This window comes from Moschus berezovskii, chromosome 6, assembly GCF_049115385.1.
Source record: "Moschus berezovskii isolate FMDL1 chromosome 6, NW_MosBer_1.0, whole genome shotgun sequence".
Taxonomy (NCBI): Eukaryota; Metazoa; Chordata; class Mammalia; order Artiodactyla; family Moschidae; genus Moschus; species Moschus berezovskii.
This window is the reverse complement of record NC_142465.1, coordinates 107,438,957-107,458,489: the sequence shown is the minus strand read 5'-3', so window position 1 is coordinate 107,458,489 and position 19,533 is coordinate 107,438,957. Positions and strand designations below refer to the sequence as shown.

Here is a 19,533-nt window from a genome sequence, read left to right as displayed (position 1 = left end):
TTATAAGATCTATAAGGAAAACTAGAAAACCCTGATTTTAAAAAAATCAAAGAACTAATTAAATGGAGAATTAGTCCAAGTACATGAATAGGAAAACTCAATATCATCAAAATATCAGTTCTTCCCAACTCAGCCTATAGGTTCAGTAAATCACAACCACAATTGCAGCAAGTTATTTTATGGATAGCAACAAACTGATCTAAAGTTGTTATGGAGAGGCAAAAGAAGACCCAGAATAGTCAATGCAGTGTTAAAGGAGAAGAACAAAGCAGGCGGACCGACACTACCTGATTTCAAGACTTACTGTAAAGCATTGTAGTCACCAAGACAGTATGATATTGATGAAGAAATAGACAAATAGATCAACAGAACTGAATAGAGAACCCAGAAATAGACTCCCGTAGAGCCAACTAATCTTTGAAAAAGAACCAAAAGAAATGCAATGGAACAAAGATAGCCTCTTCAACAAATGGTGCTGGATATCCACTTGGAAAAAAAAAAAAAAGGAATCTAGACACAGACTTTACACCCTTCACAAAAATTGACTTGAATAGATCACAACCTTACATGTAAAATGCGAAACTATTAAACTCCTAAAGATAACAAAGAAGAAAATCTAGATGAACTTGATACCTTTATAGATACACCATCAAAGACATGATATGTGAAAGAAATAATTGATAAGGTTGACATCAAAATGTAAAACTTCTGCTCTGAAGTAGATAATATCAAGAGAATTAAAAGACAAGCCACAGACTGGAAGAAAATATTAATATTTGCAAAAGATACATCTGATAAAGGACTGTTATCCAAAATATATGTTTAAAGCTATTATCAATAAAACTCAACAAATAAGAAAACAAGCAACCCAATTAAGAAGTGAACCAAGACGTTAACAGACACTTCACCAAAGAAGATATACAGATGGCAAGCTCCACAACATATGTTACCAGGAAAATGCAAAATATGTAATAAAAGAGCAATGAGATGCAAGCACACACCTATTAGAATGGCCCAGATCTAGAACACTGACAACACCAAGTGCTGGTGAGCGTGTGGAGCAACAGGAGTTTTCACTCACCGCTGGTGGTAATACAAGTTGTACAGCCTAGTTGGACAAGCTTTCACCATATGATCCAGGAATTGTGCTCTTTGGTATTTCCCTGAGGGATGAGAAAACTTAGGTCCACACTGAAACCTGAACATGGATGTTTATAGCAGCTTTATTCATAACTGCCTAAGCTTGGAAGCAACCAATGTCCTTCAATAGCTGAATGCAAAAACGGTGATACATCCAGACAATGGAATGCAATTTGGCACTAAAAAGAAGTGAGCTAACGAGCCACAAAAAGACATGGAGGAAACTTAAAGTGAAAGAAACCAATTTGAGAAGGCTACATACTGAATGATTTCTACTCTATGACAATCTGGAAAAGGCAGTGTTATGGAGATGACAAAAGTATCAGTAGTTGCCAGGGGTGGGAGGTGGAGAGAGATAACTAGGCAGATCACAGGGAATTTTTATGGCAAGGATATTATATATATAATATATACAATAATTATAGAAATATGTCATTATACAGTTTTCCAAACCCAATGAATGTATGCCACCAAGAGTCAACTCTTTGGTAAAATTTTGACTATACTGCACGGCATGTAGGATCTTAACTTCCCAGCCAGGGATGGATCTCATGCTACCTGCAGTGGGAGCATGGAGTCTCAAGCACTGGACCACCAGGGAAGTCCCTAGTGACGATGTTAATAATGGAGCTTATACACGTTTAGGCTCAGGGGCTATATGGCAAACCTCTGTACCTTCTCTCAATTTTATTGTAAACCTAAAACTGTTCAAAAAATATAGTCTTTAAAACATTGAACAAATAAAGACCTGGCACATAATAGAACATATATTGTCTCATTTCTCATTCTTTCCTCATATTTCTCTTTTTCCTTTCCTTTTTAAATATTAATAGATATGGTTAGATCAAATAATTACCTGGTTCCTCCAAACTTTGGATGGTTTCTCATACCTTTGATTGCTTCTCACTTTCAGGTATCAACTCATTTATTCTTCTTTCTTCTCCCCTGCCTCTTCCTCCTCATTCTTTTTCATCTCCTTCTCTCTTTTCCCTGTTTACTTGACTCCCCGAGACCTGTTCTTCCATTTGGAAAAAAGAAACAATAATGAATTGTTTTAAGTATCAAATGAATAAGTAAAACTATTAGCCCAGTGCCTCACCTGAAAGCTCCAAGACATCATTAACTTTGTTCTCATTTGACCTTCTGCAAGGCCAGTATAAGAATACCAGACCACCTGACCTGCCTCTTGAGAAACCTATATGCTGGTCAGGAAACAACAGAACTGGCCATGGAACAACACACTGATTCCAAATAGGAAAAGGAGTACGTCAAGGCTGAATATTGTCACCCTGCTTATTTAACTTATACTCAGAGTACATCATGAGAAACTCTGGGCTGGATGAAGCACAAGCTGGAATCAAGATTGCTGGGAGAAATATCAATAACCTCAGATATGCAGATGACACCACCCTTATGGCAGAAAATGAAGAGGAACTAAAAAGTCTCTTGATGAAAGAGAAAAAAGAGAGTGAAAAAGTTGGCTTAAAGCTCAACATTCAGAAAACTAAGATCACGGCATCTGGGCCCATCACTTCATGGGAAATAGATGGGAAAACAGTGGAAACAGTGGCTGACTTTATTTTTTTGTGCTCCAAAATCACTGCAGATGGTGATTGCAGCCATGAAATTAAAAGATGCTTACTCCTTGGAAGGAAAGTTATGACCAACATAGATAGCATATTAAAAAGCAGAGATATTACTTTGCAACAAAGGTCCGTCTAGTCAAGGCTATGGTTTTTCCAGGAGTCACGTATGGATGTGAGAGTTGGACTGTGAAGAAAGCTGAGGGCCAAAGAATTGATGCTTTTGAACTGTGGTGTTGGAGAAGACTCTTGAGAGCCCCTTGGACTGCAAGGAGGTCCAATCAGTCCATCCTGAAGGAGATCAGTCCTGGGTGTTCATTGGAAGGACTGATGCTAAAGCTGAAACTCCAATACTTTGGCTACCTCATGTGAAGAGTTGACTTATTGGAAAAGACCCTGATTCTGGGAGGGATTGGGGGCAGGATGAGAAGGGGACGACAGAGGATGAGATGGCTGGATGGCATCACCGACTCGATGGACATGAGTTTGAGTGAACTCCGGGAGTTGGTGATGGACAGGGAGGCCTGGCATGCTGTGATTCATGGGGTCGCAGAGTCAGACACAAGTGAGTGACTGAACTGAACTGACTGAAGGCCAATATGAAAAACAGAACACTATAGAAATGTTAGTTGTTTATTATTTTCACCTAAAGTATGGTGAATTGGAAAGATTTGAAAACACATGGGTTTTGAAAATCCAGATTTGAAAACACATGGATTCCATGTAAAATCGAATTTTTTATGAGCCTCACTTTTTCTAAGCTGTAGAGTGAGAGTAACAATATATGCCTTCCCTCCTCTTAGGTTTTTTTTTTTCCTTCCCCAGGAAGTAAAAGAGTCAATATTACAGAAAAGCATCGCTCTATAAGCACATGTTGTAATCATGATAAGATGGTGCCCTGGAGTCACAATGGGGACGCTGTTACAAAGATTCAGTGGGATACTATTTTAATTTTAAAAGATGTCTGATCAATAGTAAATATTCAGTTTGTTGTTTAGTCGCTAAGTCTCTTTTAGTCTGTCAGGCTCCTCTGTCCATGGGATTTCCTAGGCGAGAATACTGGAGTGGGTTGCCAATTCCTTCTCCAGGGATCTTCCCAACCAAGGGATCAAACCGGAGTCTCCTGCATTGCAAGGTAGATTCTTTACCATTGAGCCACCAGGGAATATTCAATACATGCTAGTTTTTACTATCTCCTTTACCATTTCCACTTTTTTCTCTTGCTCCTCCAAAAAATGAGTGGTTGTTATACCCCGGTGATCTCTGCTGCTGGACGTCTATTACTGATGTCCTCTTCTCTTCAACCTACCTTCCTTTTTTCTTTCTGACCCTCTCTTCCGATCACAGCTTTCCTCTCACCTCAAGCACCTCATGAAGCCAGAAGTCGAGCTATTAGGCAGCTTAGATCTAATTCTGAACAAGCCCTGACCTGCCTGAGACAAGGCGCCCCCTCCTCATCTAGCGTCTAGCACCCGACCAACAATAAAGTTTTATTGAAACAAAGCAGGAAAAAAAGCCGCTCATCAGTCTTTCCTCAACAGCCAATCAGAGAGCAGAATGCCTGCGTCGCTCTCGGGAGCTTCAGCAATCAGAGGCGAGGGCGGGGCATGTTGCGCCCGAAATCCGCCCCATAAGAGCGGAAGTACGGACGGAAGCCAACCATAGAGTTTAGGGGCCAGAGTGACCCTACAGGGAGGTGGCAGGAAAAGCTGAGAACAGCTGCCGGAGGTGACGGAGCGGTGGCCCCGCCCGGTGCGCTGGAAGACGGAGCTTCCAGGTAGCGGCCCGCAGAGTCTGACCCAGAGTACGACGGGGTAGCCGGCGGGAGCCCACGGTCCCTCGGCGGCCTCTTTAAGGGAGGGGGCGGAGCCACGTGAAAGGATCGCTAGGGTGAGGTCACGTGGTGTGGGGCACCTGCGGGGCACAGTTGATACTTGGGGGAGCGTCGTCTTTGGGGTGGACACTGTGTGACATCCCATCCCCCACTGAGACTTGTGCCTTGGAGTTCATGGGGTGCACGTGGTGGGATTTGGGAATAGGCTCAGGCATGGGGGAGGTGGGCGTGACAACGCAGTATCAGCCAGGGTGTCATCGAAGTGGCTGATCTTAGGATTCCTAAGATACGAGGGTTACACTGTGGTTACAAAGTGGCTCAGTGCCTCTGCAGTCCAGCCCCTAGGCCTTATGCTTTCCAGCTTCCCCAGTTCAGAAACCTCCAGCTTCCCATCCTCTTTTCTTGCAGCTCCAGACTTCCTGAGCCCAGGTCCCCCCAGCTCAGCGCCAACATGAGTGCCGAGGTCAAGGTGACAGGGCAGAACCAGGAGCAATTTCTGCTCCTGGCCAAGTCCGCCAAGGGGGCAGCGCTGGCCACACTCATCCACCAGGTGCTGGAGGCCCCTGGTGTCTACGTGTTTGGGGAACTGCTGGATATGCCTAATGTTAGAGAGGTGGGTTCCTGACCTGGATAGCTCCCAAGGAGGCTTGGGACTGAAGACTGAGAATGGGTGGACAAGGCTCATTTTGCAGCCCCATAACCATTCAGCTGAATAAGAGCTTGTGATTCAGAATAGGAGACCTGATTCCAGCCTGTCTCCATCAATGTCATAGCTCTTAATAGTCATATTACCTTGATTGTAGTGTGTGTTAGTTGCTCTGTCGTGTCTGACTCGTTGTGACCCCATGGACTGTAGCCCACCAGGCTCCTCTGTCCATGGGATTCTCCATTCAAGGATACTGGCATAGGTTGCCATTTCCTACTCCAGCGGATCTTCCCCACGCAGGGATCAAACCTGGGTCTCCTGCATTGCTGGCAGATTTTTTTACTGTTTGAGCCACCAGGGAAGCCTGTTACCTTAATCAGGTCACTTTTATTTTAGGACCTACTTTTCCTTTTTAAAAAATGGACATGGGGGCTTCCCTGGCAGTCCAGTGGTTAAGACTCCACCTTCTAATGCAGGGGGTGGAGGTTTGATCCCAGGTGGGGAAACTAAGATCCAACATGCCACATGATATGGCCACAAAAACAAAACAAAATGGACATGTTACTGCCCCTCAGTGTCGTAGAAATCAGATGAGATTATGCGAAAGTGTAAAGTCTGGTACAAATGGAATAAATGTGAAATTGTCATGACCGGTTCTCTTCCCTTTACAGCATACGCAAATTCACTTAAGTTAGCTAAGGTAGAAGTTATCTTTTTCTTCAAGACACACAGTAAGATGCTAGGAACACAGGAGAGAGAACTGTTCACACAGAAGTGATAGAGTTAAGAGTTTAAAGTCCAGAGTGAGTAGGTTACCAAGATGTATGGCACCAGCCCAAGTTCTGAAATACTACCTACTATGGTAGGTGGGTGAACTCTGAGTAAATTTTTTGAGGGCCAGTGATTGAGTCAATGCAGTTAACCTTTCGGGATCCTTGTCCAAAGAAAACTGGCTGCCTTCTTTCCCTGCTTTCCTCTGCAGTGGAATCAAAGAGAATCAAGGGGAAGGAAAAGAGGTAGGTTTCAGGTGCCTGTTTAGCACTCTGCTAGTCATCTGGGAATACCAGAAAAGTACAAGCCACAGGACTCCCCTTCTGAAATGTACATTCCAGTTGCAGGGATAAGATGAATGAATATCCATGTATAAATCATTTATTTAGCAAGTATTTATCAGCAGAGCCAAGTACATGCACGTTTCTGCTAGACCTGAGTGGGATAGCAGGAACCAGCTCTGTGATCTTGTTGAAAAGAAAGACATTGTTAGGTAACAGCATTAGGTGGTCTTTGATGGACTAAGTGGGTCATCAGTGGTAGGAGAGGAGGTATGGGTGGACTGGCTTGGGTGATGCACACTCCCAGCTGAGGCCAGTCTGAAGCAGAGGCACCTCCCAATGCCTGCCCAGATCCTGCAGCTGTCAAGGGAGTGAGGCCAAGGCAGAAATCCTTGGTGAATTGGGGAGTACAGCAGATTCTCTAAAGCTATTCAAATTCAGAAATACTAAATATACTCTAAGATTGAAACAACACAGTTTGTAATGTTCGGGGTCTGTGTGTGTGAAATGTGTTAGATAACTAAACACTACAAAAGTTTTTAACTCTGACTTTAGGGTAGGAGTTAGGCAGATGGAGGAAGAGGGTGTTGTGGGTCCGGGGGACAGAATCAACAAAGGCCTGGAGGTGAAAATGAGGCTTCCTCAGGGAGAGCAATCAGAGGCAGAGAATTCCTTCTGGTGAGCTGGGAGAGCTAATGTTGGAGGGGAAAGCTGGGCCTGGAGATTGGAGTTCAAACAGTCAGAGTCTGGAGGGTGGAGAGAGAGGCCCTTCCTGTCACTGCTTCTCTCCCCTCATGTTCCCGCAGCTGGCTGAGAGTGACTTCGCTTCCACCTTCCGGCTGCTCACGGTGTTTGCTTATGGGACGTATGCTGACTACTTAGGTAACCGGAGGGGTTGGAGCTCTGGAGACTAGAGGTGGGAGAGGAGCAGTTTACAGAGGGACTTAGAAGACATTCCTGGGGTACCTGACTTAGATCCCTTGGGTACACAGGGTCAGGGTCAAGACCTGAATTGGCATGGAAAACTAAAAAAAAAAAAAAGGAAGGAGGTTAGAACTTCCCACAAAAGTGCAAATCAGGATTTCCTACACTTTATTTTTTTCTAGCCGAAGCCCGGAATCTTCCCCCACTCACAGAGGCTCAGAAGAATAAGCTTCGACACCTATCGGTTGTCACCTTGGCTGCCAAAGTCAAGGTGAGTGACAGTCCCTACCGGGTCCTGAGTCACGGAACACCTTTCTATATGTCTCTTCTCGAGCGTCCATCGGAAGGGAACAGTCACCATGTTGCTGCTTCTTGCCTCCCGCAACGATCCTCCAGGGCCCACATCTGAATTCCATTACCTTCGGCCTTTGGGGCTGAATGTGATTCTGCCAGTTTTCTCTTTTGCTTTTCAACCAACTCAGGTTCTAAGTAAAACACCTTTTGCATTTGGATTCAGAATAGCAACATGGATGCTGCTGGCTGTGTCCTGCAACAGCCCCCTCCTCCCCTAAGATCCTGCAAGCTGTACCATGTGACCAAAAAGAAATCTATAACTCAGAAGTGTTTACACATTTGTATTCCCTGCTGGGTCCTGTTTTTGACTGTCCCCCCACCCATCTGCATCTCCCAGTTGTTACCTCACTTTCCATCATGCTCATGGTTTTACTTAAATCAGGCTGTCTCTTGTGAGATGCCTCTTTGGAAGTAGATGGAGTAGCTCCAGACCTCCCCACACCACATCCTCCCGTGATGTCAGGCTCATCTTCACCAGCCCGTGTGCTGTCCTGAGCTGAGCTGGAGGATGGACATTTAGGCAGATGTCCCCCTGTGGTGGGGGCGGGAGGGGACTCAGGGAGCCTGCTTATGTGCTAAGTCACTTCAGTCACGTCAGGCTCTTTGTGATCCCTTGGACCGTAGCCCACCAGGTTCCACTGTCCATGGGATTCTCCAGGCAAGAGTACTGGAGTAGGTTGCCATGCCCTCCTCCAGAGGATCCTCCCGAGCCAGAGATCGAACCCAGGTCTCTTATGTCTCCTGCATTGGCTGGCGGGTTCTTTACCACTAGCACCACCTGGGAAGTCCAAGGAGGCGTATGTCTTTTATTTAAGATTGTCCTTCTCACCCTGTTATTTTTCAGGTGGGGATACTTTTTATTTATGTTGCTCTAGAACCAGCCTCTTAGAGGAGGTGATCAGGAGTAGGAGTGGAGGGTGGGCAGGGGGATGGAGAGAAGGGGGTCTTGGAAGCCCGTCACTGCCACGGCCCCACACAGACCCCACCACCCTGGGGCCGCAGTGTATCCCCTATGCAGTGCTGCTGGAGGCGCTGGCCCTGCGCAACGTGAGGCAGCTAGAAGACCTGGTCATCGAGGCCGTGTACGCCGACGTGCTGCGCGGCTCCCTGGACCAGCGCCACCAGCGGCTGGAGGTTGACTACAGCATTGGGCGGGACATCCAGCGCCAGGACCTCAGTGCCATCGCCCGGACCCTGCAGGAGTGGTGAGACCCCAGAAAGGGAGGGGTGCTTTGGAGAGGGAGGAAGGCTGGGCAGGGCAGAGGGTGAGACTTCCGAAGGGAAGGAGGAGGGGTGGGGGCTGGCGGGAGAAGCATGCCTGGAGTACCTTGTGTGGGCGGGGGTGGTAACCTTGAGTGGTAGTCCCCTGGGGGGTGGGTCACCCATCTCAGGCTGGATGCAGCTCCCCCGATCCGTGACCAGCACTGTCCACAGGCCACTGGCCTCTCCCACGTTTTCTCTGTGTTCTTGTCTGACTTGAGTTTGTTAATGTGCCTTCCTTTTTTCATTTGTAACCTTTCCCACCCTGTTTCTTTTTTAGCTCCTACTCCCATTTAGGGGGAGCTTCCATGGCAGGTAAAGAACCTGCCTGCAATGCAGAAGACCCAGGTTTGATCCCTGGGTTGGGAAGATCCCCTGGAGAAGGGAATGGCAACCCACTCCAGTATTCTTGCCTGGAGAATCCCATGGACAGAGGAGCCTGGTGGGCTACAGTCCATAGGGTCGCAAAGACTTGGACACGACTGAGCGACTAGCACTTTCCCTTCCCTGTCTTGAGCATCACTCCAGGCACTTCCTGTCTCCTCCCTTGTCCTCCCTGAGTGTCCTTCTGTCCTGGGAATTTTGTCCCAGGCGGTCTCCAGGTACCCTGGCGAAGCTTCTCGCTCAGACAGGGTTCCCGACACCAGGACCGAGGGGTCTCCCTGAGCCTTTTCTTCGTGAATCTGTGGTCCCTCCCACGCTGACCGCCTCCCTGCCAATCCCCACAGGTGCGCGGGGTGCGAGGCGGTGCTGTCAGGCATCGAGGAGCAGGTGAGCCGGGCCAACCAGCTCAAGGAGCAGCAGCTGGGCCTGAAGCAGCAGATCGAGAGTGAGGTGAGTGGTTGGGGGGCCAGTCGGCCGGACCCAGCTCCTCCGGCCCAGCCCGCTTGTCCCGGGCAGAGGGGTTTGGACGGTGGCGGTGGAGACAGACCAGGTGGGCAGGGACGGCCGGGTCTGGAACCTTCCTTGTTTCCCCCTATTCCTTTCCTCCGGGTAGGTCGCCAACCTGAAGAAAACCATTAAGGTTACAACAGCCGCGGCAGCTGCGGCCACATCTCAGGACCCCGAGCAGCACCTGACTGAGCTGAGGGAGCCGGCCCCAGGCACCAACCAGCGCCAGCCCAGCAAAAAAGCCTCCAAGGGCAAGGGGTGAGCGGGTGTGGGGGGCCACTCAAGTCCAGGCTGCCTGCTCCTGCCTCCCTCATCCCTTCAGACACTTACTGGGGTCAGGAATGGGGGGTTGCAGTGCCTAGTGGTTCCCTACAGCCCCCCCTGTCTCTCTTTCCCCCTTGCCAGGCTCCGAGGGAGCGCCAAGATTTGGTCCAAGTCGAACTGAAAGGACTGTCATTTCTTCTCGGGATGTGGGGTTCTCACTGCCCACCCGCCCGCCCCGTAGGAGTCCTCAGCCCTCCTGTGCCCCTGGCCAGCTGATAATCTAGGTTCCTGACCCCTAGCCCTGCCGGCTCCCGTCCCTGCTCCCCTACCCCCGACCATAGGCCACACCTCCTCCAGGGAGGAGGGAAGTACAAGTCATGGTTTTGTTGGTACTTTCTGTTTCACATGACTTTCTTAGGTGTTCCATTGTCCCCTCCTCCTCCCCGCCGTGCTCTTCGCCCTGTTTCTTTAGGACCCAGCATCTGCCCCCGTTCACTACACGCCACCATCCGCAGATTACACCCCCCAAGTTCCTTTCCTGCTGCCCACGCCTTGCATGCCTCTCCCCACCTGCCGCCACCCCCCAGCCTGTTCAGGCAGCATCCAAAGAGCCATAGGGCTCCCACCTTTACTCCCACGCCGAGAGCTCTGGGAGCCAGCCTGCCATTCTAGGAGTCTCTGGACACTCGCAGCCTAGAATCTTGTCCCTCTGCAGCCGTTCCCATCCTCTCTCCCTGTGTCGGGTCCTGGGAGCACTGCTGCTCCAGTGACCCCAGAGCCTCAAGACAGCTGTTCTCAAGCTGTCATGAGATGGTTCTTTCTTGGCCCTGGCTGTCCTCAAAAGCCTGACGGCCATCCTGGAAAGATTTATACTTCCTCTTGTGAGTTTGGTGGGGAATGGGAGGGATATAGATTGTATAAAAAGAGTATATATACATAAATCTATATATAACATGACACAGAAATAAATCTATGAGAAGTCTATCTTCAAACTATCTCACCAGCCCTGCACGGGGTGTCTTCTGTCTTTGGTATTTGTGGATGCAAAGAAGGCTCTTTCCCAGCCCACTCTACAGCGAAGTGCCAGAAAAACAAGAGAACCAGGTACTATTCCGAAGCCTACCGGGTGCCTGGAGACCTAGATCCTAGGACTTTGGACAGATTGCTCAGTGTGTCGGCATTCATTCAGGAGCCAAGAGTGCTTGCTGAGTACCAGCGTGTGCTCGGCTGGAGATGCAAAATGACGGTCACTGTGCCTGCTCTCAGGGAACTCCGCCTCTTTACGTCCACCTCATAGAACTGTAGGGGAAGAGTTGATAGTAAACTTCGATTTTTCATCAAAACCACACAGGAGGGCTTCCCTGGTGGCTCAGTGGTAGAGAATCCGCCTGCCAATGCGGGAGACACAGGTTCGATCCGTGATTGGGCAGATCCCACAGGCCACAGAGCAGCTAAGCCCATGCACCACAGCTACCAACTCCATGCTCTAGAGCCCGGAAGCTGCAACTTCTGAGCCCACCTGCCACAACTACTGAAGCCTGTGCACCCTAGAGCCTGTGCTCCGCAACAAGAGAAGCCAGCGCAATGAGAAGCCCACACACCACAACTATAGTAACCCCCAAACAGCCTGAGCAACAGTGAAGACCCAGCACAGCCAAATATAAGGAAATGAAAACAAATCACACAGGACTCTCAGGTCTCAGTAAGAAGCCATAGTTGGGCTCCTGTCCCCTGTCCATGCACAGCATTTGAGAGGTGTGCTGGGAGGTTTGGTCCCCTGGGCTCAGTGCACTACCATGCACACCCTAAACTTGGGGTGCTCGTGTAAGGGACAGTTGGTCTCCCACTTGCATGAGAGGCAGTTGCCTCCTGAGGGTCCCCGTGTTGACTGAGCTGCTCTGCCTAGCTTGTGCTGTCCTCTAGGGGGAGACCATCCTTTACTGGTTTAAAGTATCAGTTGAAATAGAATTGGAAGTAGGGGTGGATCCCGAGAATTTTGGTTAAAAGTGGGCTGGGTGAGTCTTTTGTCTTGAGGGGCAGTGGAGACTTACTGAGCCGTCTTCGCAGTTGACACTCTTGGCCTCTCATTTTAGCTTTGGTCTAGACTAGCTTTTTCTTCAGTCGCTAGTTGATTCTGTGACCCCATAGCCTGTAGCACACCAGGCTCCCCTGTCCTTCACTATCTCCCAGAGTTTGCTCAAACTCGTATCCACTGAGTCAATGATGCCATCCAACCAGTTCATCCTCTGTCGCCCCTTTCTGTCCTCAATCTTTCCTGGCATTAGGGTAAACTTTTCCAGTGAGTTGGCTCTTCGCATCAGGTAGCCAAAGTATTGGAGTCTATTGAGACTTTCGCATCTTGATTCAAGTCTTTACCTTTGAAATAAATCCCTCTGTCCTCCCACAGTGTCCACTTCTGTAGAAGTCACTAACTCCTGGTGCTCTGAGCCTGTGTCCCCTCCCTCTGCCCATATCGCACTTTTTCCTTGAACTTGAATATCTCATTTTCCTGTAAGCTGCCTCCAGCTATGATTCCATAACTGCCCTGATCCCTGCAGTTTCAACCTTCAGTGAGTGGCTCTAGGGTCTGATGTGGGTGGTCTTGGACTGCCAGGTCCTATACCCAGAGGGAGAAGGGGCCATTCACAGCCTCAAGGACATGCAAATGCAGTTTGTCTTTGACTTACAAAGACAGGGCACTTGCCTCCCAAGGTTTGGAGATGGGGGAGTGGATTATTTGTGGACTGTTTTGACCATGGAATTGGTTCAAGATTTACGGATTCCTTGGCTCAGAGGTTAAAAGCGTCTGCCTCCAATGCGGGAGACCCGGGTTCGATCCCTGGGTCGGGAAGATCCCCTGGAGAAGGAACCGGTAACCCACTCCAGTATTCTTGTCTGGAGAATCCCATGGACGGAGAAGCCTGGTAGGCTACAGTCCACGGGGTCACATAGAGTCAGACACGACTAAGCGACGGAACGGACGGACGTGGCGCTAGTGGTAAAGAACCTGCTTGCCAATACAGGAGATGCAGGTTCAATCCCCGGGTTAGGAAGATCCCCTGGAGGTGGAAATGGCAACCTACTCCAATATCCCAATATTCTTACCTGGAGAATCCCATGGATAGAGGAGCCTGGTGGGATACAATCCATGGGATCACAGAGTCGGAAAGGACTGAAGTGACTTAGCACATTAGGGAGTCCATGTATAACAAAGCCTAGGGTTCCAGAAAAATTCTCCCAGCCAAAAATTCTCATCGCTTGTACCTTCTCACACGCTGATCCCAACTCGATGGCAACCCTAGCTAGAGGAGCTTAGGGCTGGGCCACGTGATACGAGGAGAAAGAGAACTTGCCTTCATGCATTAAAGTTCACACACATGAAACAGGTAACTCTTAGAAGGTTAAGCCAAAGTCTCTGCACATAAAGAGTGCGTTTGGTCTGGGGTGCACCTTTATACACAAAAAGCAAGGACAGTGTCTCCAGTCAGTATTTGGTGTGCATGCGTGCTCAGTCGTGTCCAACTCTTTCTGACCCCATGGACTGTAGCCCACCAGGCTCCTCTGTCCATGGGATTCTCCAGGCAAGAATACTGGAGTGGGTTGCCATTTCCTTCTCCAGGGGATCTTCTGACCCAGGTCTCCCAGATTGCTCTTCTCAAACCCATGTCTCTTGCATCTCCTGCATTGGCAGGCAGATGCTTTACCACTGGCACCACCTGGGAAGCCCGTATTTGATGAGATCCTAGTAAAGAGAAGTGAGAAATTCTCTGCTTAGGTGCATCTTCCAACATGGGTGGAGAGACAGTAGTTGAGCGGGGCAAGTCTAGGCAGTGAGTGAGTTCTCTGTTGCTGTGTAACAAATTACCCTGAAACCTAGTGGCTTAAAACAACACACAGTTATTATCTCGGTTTCTATGGCCCGGAAATCTGCACAACTCAGCACTACAGTTTTCTGCTGAGTTTTCAGGGTCGCTTCCAAGGCTACCACAGGGTGTGAGTGAGGGTGTCTCAGCTCAGGGTGCCAGTGGGTGGGGCTTACTTCCGGGCATAGCCAGTGATTGTGGGCAGGATTCCCTACCTCTGGTTGGTCAGGGTGAGGTCCTCACTCCTTGGCTGACTGTAGGTCAGAGGCTGCCCTCTTCATCAGAGCAAGAGTCAGAGACCACCTCAGCAAGGTGAAAGCCCAGTCTTCTGTAACCTAATTGGGAAGGAACATCCCGTCATTTACCAGTTACCAGGTCCAGCCTAGTGATTGTTAGAAGGCAAGGATCTTTGGAAGACGTGTCGGAGGTGTCCTACCACAAGCAGTGTTTTTTTGGTCCACCAGCATCAGAATCATCAGGGGAGCTTTTGAAAATGCATATTGCTGGACCCGACTCGCACCCCTGTTGGACTGGAAAATGGGACTTCACTGCTCATTGACTCAGCTCGGAGCTGTGATGGCCCATTTATGAAAGCAGACTTGCCCAGATTAGTGCCTCCTTGGATCAGCTGAAAAGGCTTCAACCATAGGGCCTTGGAGGATGGGTGGGGAGGCCAGGGGCACCATCTGGGAGAGAAAAATGAGCAAATGTGAAACTCTTTTGAGTACAGAACTTGTCTGTCCTTGGAGGTTCTTAACTATATGGTTACATAATTAAGTGTGTGGTAAGTACTAAGAAGGCAATGGCAAGCCACTCCAGTACTCTTGCCTAGAAAATCCCATGGATGGAGGAGCCTGGTAGGCTGCAGTCCATGGGGTCGCTAAGGGTCGGACACGACTGAGCGACTTCACTAAATACTAAGAAGTATAGGGTGACACAAAAGCTCTTACCAGAGAATCTACTTCTCATCTGGGGTCAGGGAAGCCTCCTACGAGGATGTGACCTTTAAATTGAAACTAGATACCCAAGTAGCGGTTAACCTGATAAAGGGGAGGATGAGCATTCTGAGTGGGAGGAGTTGTGGAAAGAAGGCGGAGAGCTGGAAAGTTTTCTTCCTGTGACCTGCTTTGCCTCCCTAAAGTGAAATGTGTTGTTTGGGGAACAGGACAGGGAATACAGTTCTATGCTTCTACTAATTGTTCATGTATCCAATCAATTAATAAATATATCTTGACTGAAAAATCTGAAATAATACAAATCATAATGCATATATTATACTTCTGGGCATTGGGATTTTGGGTGACTTTCATCCTTTTTCCCATCTCTATTTTCCAATCTTTCTATAATAATTGTTAATGAAAAATAGTATTTATTATTAAGTACTGTTAATAATATTTATTAAGCTCTTACTGTGATCAAGCACTCTTAGTGCCTTATGGATATAAACTCATTTAATACAATAACCTTCTGAGGTTAATATCACTACCATCCGCTTCTAAAGATGACGGACCTGGTACAGAGAAGTCGTCTTAACCTGCCTAGGGTCACACAGATTAAGTGGAGTAGGCTCACCTCACCCTGTCCCTCTGACAGTCCTGGACAGAACGCACAGAGAAGTTATCTGAGATCTGTGGTGAACAGTAAACAAAGCAGGGACGTCCCTGGTGGTCCAGTGGTTGGGACCCATGCACTTTCACTCTTGAGGGCCTGGGGTTGGATCCCTGGGGACTGGGATCCTTCAAGCCACACAGTGCAACCAGAAAAACCCAAAAAGCAAACAAGCAAACAAAAAGTAAATGGTAGTTGGGAGAAAGACAACAGAATTCAAAGTTCCACTAAAGCAGTGGTGAGTTTTCCTTTCCCCCCACCCCTCCAGTATCATCCGGAATGAACTCAAAGGCAGCCCAAACCCAGAAGTGCACATCTGGTGTGAGCTGAAAGGCTCCCCTTGGAGCCCTCTGCTGCAGATCTAAGAAAGGGGCTCTGACAGTGGGGGAAGTCCCCTCTTTCTTTCCCTCTCCCCTCCAGCCCCACGGGACACCAGGGTGGCGGTAGCTACAGCAGCACAGTGACAGCAGCGGTGGCTGGGCAGACACTGGAAACTCTGGGAAGGAGAACCCTTCTCTCTGACCACTGGAGCTCTGGTCACAAAAATGTGGAGCAAATCTGCCTTTCTTTTTCCTTTCTCTCTTCTCTTATTGCTTGACCCAGACACATAGTGAGAAATGTCCAGCAGAGGGACTTCCCTGGTGGTTCAGTGGCTAAGACCCCCAATACAGAAGGATGGAAGTTTGATCCCTGGATAGGGAACTAGATCCTATTTGCTGCAACTAAAGATGCAAGTGCCACAACTAAGACCTGGCTCAGCCAAATAAATGTTAAAAAACAAAACATGTCCAGCAGAGCAGAGAAACTAAAACTCTGAATTTTGGGCCAGAGGATTGGAAAGAGAAGCTCCAGAGAACCAGAAAGTACCAGGAGGTCACAGAAAGAGAAATCAAGAGAGCAGCCCAGATAGCTCTGTGCAAACTCCTGGCCTCACCTCTGAGCTGTGCAAGCATGAATCTGACCCACTGTCCAGGTCTGACTGGCCACTGGGTGGCACACATGTAGGACTGATCCAAATAGCACTGCAAACTGAAAATTAAATTGACATTGGAACCACAGTGAGAAAAAAGGCAGGTTTCTGCCTGGCTCTAACCTGGTTGATCACTTGCTGAAACAGAAGATATTCTCTTTAGTATTTTCATAAGACCCAGAGTCTTGAAACTGTATTCAAACTTTCAGGGTGTGATCTGAAATTACTCAGCATACAAAGAGCTCTCTAGGAAAAGACAGAGATGACAGAGTTTTTGGAAGGCAAAGAGTCCAAAGCAGTTAGTATAACTATACTGGAAGAAGAAAGGGAGAATGCTCTTGAAACAAATGAAAATTTATTAATAGAAAGTTTCAGCAAAGAAGTAAAAGGTACAAAGAAGAAGTAAATGGAGATTTTAGAACTGAAAAATAGGAATAACCAAAATAAAATCTTTGCTGGGTAGGTTTTAATAGCAGAATGAAAATGACAGACAAAAGTGTGAATTTGAAGGTAGATCAACATAAATTATGCAATCTTTGGGAATTCACTAGTGGTCCAGTGAGCTTTCACTGCCAGGGCCTGGGTTCAATCCCTGATCAGGGAACAAAGATCCCACAAGCTGAGCGGCACAGCCAAAAAAAAATTATGAAATCTAAACAACAGATGAAAAAAGATAAAAACAAACAAACAAACCCACCAGAGCCTCAGGGCCTGTCGAACCATATTAAAGGGTCTAACATTTGTGTCAGCAGATTCTCAGAAGGTGAGGTGAAAAATGTAGAACAGAAAAATTATTAGAATGGAAAAATATTAAAAAAATAATATGTGTATATGTATAACTGAATCACCTTGCTGTGCACCTGAAACATTGGAAGTCAACTATAGTTCAGTAAAATATATATATTAAGAAAAAAAAGAAATCATAGCTAAAAATCATTGGCAAAAGATAAACATCAGCTCAGTTGTGTCCAACTCTTTGCGACCCCATGGACTACAGCCAGGCCTCACTATCCACAACCAACTCCCAGAGTTTACTCAAACTCATGTCCATCGAGTCGGTGATGGACTGACTCATCTTCTGTCGTCCCCTTACCCTCCCGCCTTCAATCTTTCCCAGCATCAGGAGCTTTGCAAATGAGTTAGATTTTTGCCTCAGGTGGCCAAAGTATTGGAGTTTCAGCTTCAGCATCAGTCCTTCCAATGAATATTCAGGACTGATTTCCTTTAGGATTCAGAGGTTGAACCTCCTTGCTGTCCAAGGGACTCACAAGAGTCTTCTCCAACACCACAGTTCAAAAGCATCAATTCTTCATACATGACTACTGGAAAAACCATAGTTTTGACTAGATGGACCTTTGTTGGCAAAGTAGTGTCTCTGCTTTTTAATATACTATCTAGGTTGGTCGTAACTTTTCTTCCAAGGAGTAAGTGTCTTTTAATTTCATGGCTGCAGTCACCATCTGCAGTGATTTTGGAGCCCCCCAAAATAAAGTCTTTCACAGTTTTCATTGTTTCCCCATCTATTTGCCGTGAAGTGATGGGCCCAGATGCCGTGATCTTAGTTTTCTGAATGTTGAGCTTTAAGCCAACTTTTTCACTCCCCTCTTTCACTTTCATCAAGAGTCTCTTTTTTTCTTCTTCACTTTTTGCATAAGAGTGGTGTCATCTGCATATCTGAGGTTATTGATATTTCTCCCGGCAATCTTGATTCCAGCTTGTGCTTCATCCAGCCCAGAATCTCTCATGATGTACTCTGCATATAAGTTAAATAAGCAGGGTGACAATATACAGCCTCGACGTACTCCTTTCCTTATTTGGAACCAGTCTGTTGTTCCATGTCCAGTTTTAACTGTTGCTTCCTGACCTGCATACAGATTTCTCAAGAGGCAGGTGAGGTGATCAGGTGTTCCCATCTCTTTCAGAATTTTCCACAGTTTGTTGTGATCACACAGTCAAAAAAGGCTTTGGCATAGTCAATAAAGCAGAAGTAGATGTTTTTCTGGAACCCTCTTGCTTTTTTGATGATCCATTGGATGTTGGCAATTTGATCTCTGGTTCCTCTGCCTTTTCTAAAACAAGCTTGAACATCAGGAATTTCATGGTTCATGTACTGTTGCAGCCTGGCTTGGAGAATTTTGAGCATTACTTTACTAGCATGTGAGATGAGTGCAATTGTGTGGTAGTTTGAGCATTCTTTGGCATTGCCTTTCTTTGGGATTGGAATGAAAACTGACCTTTTCCAGTCCTGTGGCCACTGCTGAGTTTTCCAAATTTGCTGGCATATTGAGTGCAGCACTTTCACAGTATCATATTATAAGATTTGAAATAGCTCAACTGGAATTCCATCACCCCCACTAGCTTTGTTTGTAGTGATGCTTCCTAAGGCCCACTTGACTTCACATTCCAGGATGTCTGGCTCTAGGTGAGTGATCACACCATTGTGATTATCTTTTTTGTCGTGAAGATCTTTTTTGTATAGTTCTGTGTATTCTTGCCACCTCTTCTTAATATCTTCTGCTTCTGTTAGGTCCCTACCATTTCTGTCCTTTATCGAGCCCATCTTTGCATGAAATGTTTCCTTGGTATCTCTAATTTCCTTGAAGAGATCTCTAGTCTTTCCCATTCTGTTGTTTTCTTCTAGTTCTTTGCATTGATCACTGAGGAAGGCTTTCTTATCTCTCCTTGCTATTCTTTGGAACTCCACATTCAAATGTGTACATCTTTCCTTTTCTCCTTTGCCTTTAGCTTCTCTTCTTTTCACAGCTATTTGTAAGGCCTCCTCAGACAGCCATTTTGCCTTTTTGCATTTCTTATTCTTGGGGATGGTCTTGATCCCTGTCTCCTGTACAATGTCATGAAACTCTGTCCATAGTTCTTCAGGCACTCTGTCGATAAGATCTTTTTTTTTTTTTACTTTGTGATAGAAACAAAAATTATATTAAAAATATTCAAATAGTATCAGAACAATTCAATAGCAGAAAGAATAGTCTTTTAAACGAATGGTGTCGGGACAGTTGGATATCCACATGCAAAAGAATGAAGTTGGACTCCCTCCAACCCGCACACCTCATATCATAATAAAAGAAAGTGAAGTCGCTCAGTCGTGTCCAACTCTTTGTGACCCCATGGATTTTAGCCTACCAG

General features: G+C 47.0%; 1 protein-coding gene across 3 annotated transcripts; it reads left to right on the top strand.

Moving 5' to 3' along the window:
• Positions 1–4,360: 4,360 nt before the first annotated feature.
• Positions 4,361–10,943, top strand: COPS7A (COP9 signalosome subunit 7A). 3 transcript variants are annotated; one of them, XM_055394249.2, is made up of 8 exons: positions 4,361–4,500; positions 4,966–5,170; positions 7,062–7,137; positions 7,362–7,450; positions 8,536–8,738; positions 9,522–9,627; positions 9,791–9,942; positions 10,090–10,943. In XM_055394249.2, exons 2-8 carry the CDS (start codon positions 5,009–5,011, stop codon positions 10,127–10,129), a joined length of 828 nt encoding a protein of 275 aa, XP_055250224.1. In that variant the 5' UTR covers positions 4,361–4,500; positions 4,966–5,008; the 3' UTR covers positions 10,130–10,943. The 3 variants fall into 3 exon arrangements, with proteins under 3 accessions (XP_055250224.1, XP_055250225.1, XP_055250223.1); XM_055394250.2 differs by having other exon boundaries at positions 4,422–4,527; XM_055394248.2 differs by having other exon boundaries at positions 4,473–4,613.
• Positions 10,944–19,533: the final 8,590 nt, after the last annotated feature.

What these genes read in the sequence shown, in the direction of transcription:
- COPS7A (XM_055394249.2), top strand. Translation starts at nt 5,009, where the DNA reads ATGAGTGCCGAGGTCAAGGTGACAGGGCAGAACCAGGAGCAATTTCTG. An exon ending in GACGTATGCTGACTACTTAG is followed by an intron (nt 7,138 to 7,361) that starts GTAACCGGAGGG and finishes ATTTTTTTCTAG; the next exon opens with CCGAAGCCCGGAATCTTCCC. An exon ending in GCCCGGACCCTGCAGGAGTG is followed by an intron (nt 8,739 to 9,521) that starts GTGAGACCCCAG and finishes CAATCCCCACAG; the next exon opens with GTGCGCGGGGTGCGAGGCGG.